We start from the raw sequence: 7370 nt of genomic DNA, 5'->3' as shown, positions 1-7370 counted from the left end.
TTTCAGTGTGTGCTCTTTCTGCAGTAGATTCCCAGGCATTTCTTCTGAGGGTCCTCTCGAGGGACTCAAATCACCACCCTTTAGAAGAGTAGCAGGCATGCTTACAATTTGCATCCTCTAGGGAAAGTTTTTAGCCCTGAGTTAGTTGAGAATTGGGATATAGAAAATGAAAATCAGTGATTTTGTACAGAGCTACTGTAGCATCTTTACCTGCTGTTAAACAAATAGCACACACAAAAAATACAAAAATATCAGTAGCAGTTTATGTCTCAATATTACCTGAGTCAAGCAGTACTGGTCCTCAGTGGACTAGGCCATTCAGAAGTATACTAAACTGAGGACAACCCTACCCATTTTCCCTTGACAAAAAACTGCAACATCTGCCCATTTTTCCAAGAATTTTTTTTTGGTTTATTTTTTCTAAGCCATGGCAATAGTTGACACTGTGATGTGTGATACTGAGAAATTGAGGTATATTTTCTGATTCATGCATGCAATCCTGGCATGAAAAATCTATATCCCAATGACCATCAAATGGTACTTCCAGAGATGGTGAGTTGGACTCAGCTCCAAGATAACACTTACTTGTATATAATTTGTTTGGAATATATGAGCCTTTTTCAAGGATGACAGAAATAAGATGGATTAAATCTCTGAAGATTGAGGCAGACTTCAGGCAGAGGACAAACAAAAGTCAGAAAGCGGGTCATTAAATGAGGAGTATTTGTCAATGTCAAGGACAGAGTTAATATAGGATGAGATGTAGCTTTGTTTTTGAAACCTGAACTTTAGAGCTAGAATTTCTTCATCCCTCCTGTTCCTACACAATGTTAGCCAGCTAAAGACTTAAGTAATCATACTATCCAGAAAAGAAACACCTTGAAACTGAAAATATAAATAGTAAGTGGTTGTATAACCAATAGATGATGTTTATATAAAAAGGAACACACAAAACAATTGTAATCTGCTTCTAAATTGAGGCAATGGTCTCTTATTCTACCCCTCATGCACCACTACTTTAAGCATTATTCAGTTTACTTACTTCAAATACACAATCACAGTTTTTCCACCTAGCAAGAGTGACTGCAGTGAGTACAAATCATAAATTAGCAATAACAAAGTGACCTGATCATATATTATAAAATTTATATTGTAGTATTTCTATTTAACATACATGAGTTATTTTTATTGTTATTTAAACCACATCCTTCCTCCTACTTGCTAAGAATACAAGTGGTACGGCTTAGCTGAGAACTCCTCAGTATTGCAATGAAAGAACACACAGTTTAGTCCAATCTCTGTCATTTAATGATGGTGTCTGATGACCCGGCAGAGGGAGCAGCAATCACCCAACCTATGTTCTATACGATCAGCTGTGAAACAGGAGTGGTAATGGCATCTCGCACCCTGGTTGGCTGTGCAGTTTAAATCTACAATGTGCACTGTCTGCAACATCATCGTAATTTTCCATCTTCTTATTACTAGAGTAAGGATTTGAAAGACTGCTAAATTCCTGATATTTAATTAATTTGTTCATTAGAATACTTCCCACAAAATGATGAAATTGTGCAAAGTAAAGTAATTTTGCTAACAATCTCTGCCTCACTACTCACTACCAGTCAATGCCAACTCATAGTGACCTTGGAGGACAGGGTAGAACTGTCCGTGTGCGTTTCCAAGACTATGACTGTTTATGGGAGTAGAAAGCCCTTTCCCCCTCAGAGCTGATGGTGGTTTTGAACTGCTATCTTTGGAGATTGAAACCCAACACATAAAATATCTATGTGAGTAAGTGACAAAAGGAGCACATCCTCGGGATGTCTGGATTCTGTAGCCTTGTTTTTAGCTGCTATGTTTAGTTTTGTCTGGAGGCTGGTTGGTGGTGGGGAACGCATTGGCCTGCCTATCACAAGACCAACATTCTGGAACACCAGCCGCTCTGTGGGAAAAAGATGAGGCTTTCTACTCCCATAAACTCAGAAACCCACAGAGACAGGTTACTCTGTCCAGCAGGGCCGTATGACTATAAATCGACTAGAGGGCAGTGAATTTTTGTTGTTTTGTGATGCCTACTAAATACTAAACAGTGACTACTATTTTTTAAAATAATTTTATTGGGGCTCATAAAATTCATCACAATACATACATCAATTGTGTAAAGCACACTTATACATGTGTTGTCCTCATCATTCTCAAAATTCACTTTCCTCTTGGGTTCCTGGAATTAGATTTTTCCTTTTTCCCATCCCTCCCCCTCCCCACTCCCCCCCTTCCTCATGAAGCCTTAATAATTTATAAATTATTATTATATCTTATCTTACACTGCCCAGTGTCTCCCTTCACCCACCCTTCTGTTGCCCATCCCCCAGAGAGGAGGTTATATGTAGATCCTTGTGCTGGATTCCCCCTTTCTATGCCCCCCTTCCCTCCAGGTATCACCACTGTCACCACTGGTCCTAAGGGGTTCATTATAATGTTAATTCTTACTTTGCACTAAGAATCAAATATGTGCCCATTCCACTTAATCACCATGGTATTCCCTGGTATCATCTTCACTTAGCTTGATGTAAAATTGAGCGACTGAAAATTTAGCAACTTTCACAAACAACTCACCCACTATAGACTCAGATGGAAATCATATTTTACTTCCAAAATTTTGGGTTCTTTCACTTATACCCATATTAAAATAATGATAAACAATATTCCTCATTTTATTTTGAAATCCCTCCACACACACACACAGAGGAACTTTCTAAATTACATACATTTTAATTCAAGTATTTTAATATGTAAAATGTATAAGGTTATTGAAAAAGTCTAAGAGTTAATTGATAGAAATGAAATTGTTTTCCTGACACTATTTTAAAAATAATATATTTTCATTAACTTTTAGTCAACTATTGCAGAAGAAAGGACTAAAATAAATTTCTAAGTATATATTAGTTTTTGTTTTCCTTTCTAACAGCTTTCTAGTGATGAGATGGATTTCATTCCTGGCAAGAAATGTTGTATATCTATTTCCAACTCTGTAATTGGTGATGTCACATTAGGAACTTAATGTAGCATGATGGCTGTATTTACACCAGAAGAGCTGGTTAACACTGTAAATCATCCTCTCTTCTCCAACCCTGGGCTAGTTGTTAAACAGTTATCATAACAGCACTATGATGTAAGTCAATTAATCTCTGTCACTGAGAAATTAAAATGTGTACCTCTGCTTAGGAATACTGCTTAGCAGCCTTACTTAAGTGTGTATGATTGCAGCACACAGATTGGATTTGAGGAAGATACAAGGAAGGAGATAAGCAATCAAACAAGATTAACTGAGTTTCTCCTTGTGGGCTTTTCCAATGATCCAGGCATGCAAATCCTGCATGGAATCTTCTTCCTAATGGTTTATTTGACAGCTGTGATAGGAAATGGACTCATCATCTTCCTCATCACTTATTATCCTCGACTTCAAACTCCCATGTATTTCTTCTTGAAGAATTTGTCATTTATAGACCTCTGCTACATCTCCATCATTGTTCCTAAACTTGTTCATAACTCTTTGATGCATAGAAGCTCAATATCCTTCCTTGAGTGCATTTTGCAGGTATTTTTTTGCATGTCTTTTGCTTCCACTGAAGTAGCCATTCTAACGGTGATGTCCTATGACCGTTATGTGGCCATCTGTCGTCCACTACACTATGAGGTCATCATGAACAGAGGGGCCTGCGGGCACATGGTAGCAGCTTCCTATATCAGTGGGGGGATCTCTGGAGGAATGCACACAGCAGCGACATTTTCTGTAACATTTACTTCCAATAGAATTTATCAATTTTTCTGTGATATTCCACAAATTATTTTGATATCAGACTCCAGAATGAACATAAAAGAAATTAGCCTCATCGCACTTTCTTTGAGTATTACAATAGTTTGTTTTGTGTCTATAATGTATTCTTATGTCCATATTTTCTCCACTGTTCGAAGGATTTCCTCTTCAGAAGGAAGAAACAAAGCCCTCTCCACTAGCATTCCTCATCTATTGGTTGTGACCTTGTTTATTCTAACTGCTTCCTTGGACTACCTTAAACCACCCTCTGACACAGAGTCAGTTCTAGATCTCATTTTGTCTGTATTTTACATCGTGCTGCCTCCCTTATTGAATCCCATTATATACAGTCTTAGAAACAAGGACATAAAAGCAGTTCTGGGGAAAATGCTTAGCATGGAAAGCTATAAATCAAACTAAACATATTTATGTTGGTTTGAAGACAGACCATGGTTCTTTGGTTCACAAACATACCGTATATACTCAAGTATAAGCTGACCCAAATATTAGCTGAGGCACCTGATTTTACCACAAAAACTGCATTAAAATGTGCTGAAAATTTTGGCTTATTCACGAATATATATGGTATTTACTTTAAAATTTTCACATTGAAAAAAATGTCGACCTGTCTTTAAAATGTTATAGTTTTAGACTAGTTAGGATCAGCAATATACTTGCCGTGGTAACATAAATTTTAGATACATGTAAAATAAAACCAGAGATACTAGTGGAACACATTTTTAACCAATATTAGCAAACTAGTATTGATAGAATGAGGTCACTTGTTGAACAATATATTTTTAACAGCATTACAGAAACATATTAAAAATATTCATTTTCCCTTTGAAAAAAACAGTGTAAGAAGATAGAAATAGAGACTTTTAAAGTACTTAAAATTTGTTTTTTTAATGTGTCATAAAAACGATTTCGATAGAAAAGTACAATCCAAAAAATTACACCAAGGTTACAACTTTAAAAATGGATAAAACAATTTGGACCTTTATGTTTCCAAGTAATAAATAGTTTTCATATATCATTACAGAACAGACCAAAGTACCTAAAATCTGTTCCCTACATTACTTATCTTGATATGAACATCTGGCCTTTGGTATTCAGACTCCCTATAGTTATTCACCAAGACCCCAGAATTCCCTGACAATTTTATAATTTATTAGGTAATTTTTCCCTTTCCTTTTTTAGGTTTCCATTTAAGTAGACAATTCAGGGTGTATGTATGCGGGGAGAGGGTATTTCTTCTCCTGAATCACTTTTCCTGGACTCCAGCCACCAGACCCAAGGAAGTTCCTCTATAGAATGACTGTGAGAATAAAGTTATTCTCTGTTCTATGTATATTTGTCACTAGTGCTGTGGCTCACCACCCATGCCTTTTGGATTCACAAATACACTGCATTACAATTGCTGTTGTTAGGTGCTTTTGAGTCGGTTTTGCCTCATAGTATCCCTAGGAAGAACAGAATGAAGCAGTGCTGGGTCCTGCACCATCCACTGAACGAACAGAGTGTTGAGTCTATTGTTGCAGCCAGTGTGTCACTCCTCATGTTGAGGGTCATCCTCTTTTTAGCTGCCCCTCTACTTTACCAAGCATAATGTCCTTGTTCCAAGCACTGGTCTCTCCTGATAACATATCTGAAGTACAGGAGACACAGTTCCACCATCCTTGCCTCTAATGAGTAGACTGGCCGTACTTCTTCCAAGACTGATTGGTTTATTCTTTTAGCAGCCCATGGTACTTTCAATATTCTTCACAAGCACCATAATTCAAATGCATCAATTCTTCCTAAGTCTCCCTTATTCAATGCCCCACTCTCACATACATATGAGGTGATTGAAAATACCATGGGTTGGGTTAGGCACACCTTATTTCTCAAAGTAACATTCCTGCCCTTCAACACGTTAAGAGATCTTGTGAAGCAGATTTACCTAGTGCACTGTATTATAAATTCTCTTGACTGCTACTTCCTAGATCATTGATTGTGGATGCAAGCAAAACAAAATCCTTGACATCTTAGTCCAAGTAAATAACTCTACAAAATGACTATGAGGATATACATTCAATCCCTCTCCATTTATGATGATGTTCCCTAATGGTCCAGTTGAGTCAAAATCCATGCTGTAGGCTGTAATCCTTTGTCTTCATCAGCAAGTGCTTCAAGTCCTCCTCACTTTCAGCAAAGTTGTGTCATCTGCATATCACAAGCAGTTAATGTTGCAATTAGAGGTGATCATATGTTTATGCTCTGGACAATGTGAGTATGGTAAAGTGATATGAGGGAGATCCTTTAAAGTAGATGTGGTGCTGGTTGTACGATTCCCCTTGATATGATACGATTTAATAATTGAACTATTCAATTGTATGATATGTAAATTATGTGCCAATAAAACTATTGGGGGAAAAAGAATTATGGGGCTTTCTACTCCTTTAAAGTGCTACTTTTTACATACTTTGTACATATTGTGAGGAGCGACTGATCCCTGGATTTGATAACGTAAAGGAGTAGAGAAAAAGAGGAAGGCTCTCAATGAGATGAATTGACCCCGTGGCAGCAGGGATGAGCTCAGACGTAGGAATAATTGCAATGATTGCCAGGACCTCTTCCTTCTGTTGTTCATAGGGCCACTATGAGCCAGAGCTGACTTAAAGGCATGACAGTTTCAGAAACTCAGAGGGACAATTCTACTCTGTGTTATAGGGTCACTCTGAATCGGAATCAGCTCCATTGCAGTCATTGGACTGCTAGTAACTAGACAAAGCAGTTTGAAACTAAGATAAGCAGTTTGAAACTACTAGCCCAGCAGCTCCATGGGAGAAAGCAAAAGAGTCACAGTCACAAAACTGACCAGGGCACTTCTACTGTGCCCTACAGAGGCTCCAAGAGTCAGACTAGACTTGGGGGCAGTGTGGTCCTTCTTGTTGTTGTCTATGTAGTAATGGATAAACATATCCTTTTACTTGGTGACAGTGATCAAGCATTACTTAGGATATTCCTGTATAAGTAGTTTGTACATCCAGAAGCACCAAATCAGAAAGGCTAGACAATCTACAAAGAGCCTTCCTCCTCCACTGTAAGACATCAGGTCGTTTTAAGTTGGATTTGACTTGATGATAACTGATTTTGTTTGGTACATTCTTAGGAATATGCCTCAGCTATGAATAGTGTACAGAAAAGTATAGAAAGAGGAGATAATTAGAAATGCTATAGAAAAAAACAAGACTTCGGTAGAATAAAATATTCTTCCAAAATACAATTGGTAAAATTGCCAAATAGATGTGATCACTGAAGACAAATGGGTGCATAAGCAAATGTGGTGAAGAAAGCTGATAGTGCCCAGCTATCAGAAGACATAGCATCTGGGGTCTTAAATGCTTGAAGATAAACAAATGGCCATCTAGCTGAGAAGCAACAAAGTCCACATGGAAGAAGCACACCAGCCTGTGCGACCACGAGGTGTTGAAGGGATGAGGTATCAGCAGGCATCAAAGAACAAAAATTCATATCATTGTAAATGAGGGTGAGTGCAGATTGGAGACACAAA

The 7370-nt window shown here is 37.7% G+C and overlaps 1 protein-coding gene across 1 annotated transcript; it reads left to right on the top strand.

The window, feature by feature from the left end:
- The first annotated feature begins 523 nt into the window (after nt 1–523).
- Nucleotides 524–4234, top strand: LOC101651000 (putative olfactory receptor 14L1). The gene is made up of 2 exons (XM_013005203.2): nt 524–552; nt 3265–4234. The coding sequence occupies exons 1-2, from the start codon at nt 524–526 to the stop codon at nt 4232–4234; spliced, it is 999 nt and encodes a 332-aa protein (XP_012860657.2).
- Nucleotides 4235–7370: the final 3136 nt, after the last annotated feature.

This window comes from Echinops telfairi, unplaced genomic scaffold, assembly GCF_000313985.2.
Source record: "Echinops telfairi isolate 266 unplaced genomic scaffold, ASM31398v2 ScPeMD7_7469;HRSCAF=8507_0, whole genome shotgun sequence".
NCBI lineage: Eukaryota > Metazoa > Chordata > Mammalia > Afrosoricida > Tenrecidae > Echinops > Echinops telfairi.
This window is presented reverse-complemented; position numbering and strand designations above follow the sequence as displayed.

Coding starts and splice junctions, on each gene's coding strand:
- LOC101651000 (XM_013005203.2), top strand. CDS start 524: ATGACCATCAAATGGTACTTCCAGAGATG. Junction 553..3,264: donor AAATGGTACTTCCAGAGATG/GTGAGTTGGACT, acceptor GTATGATTGCAG/CACACAGATTGGATTTGAGG.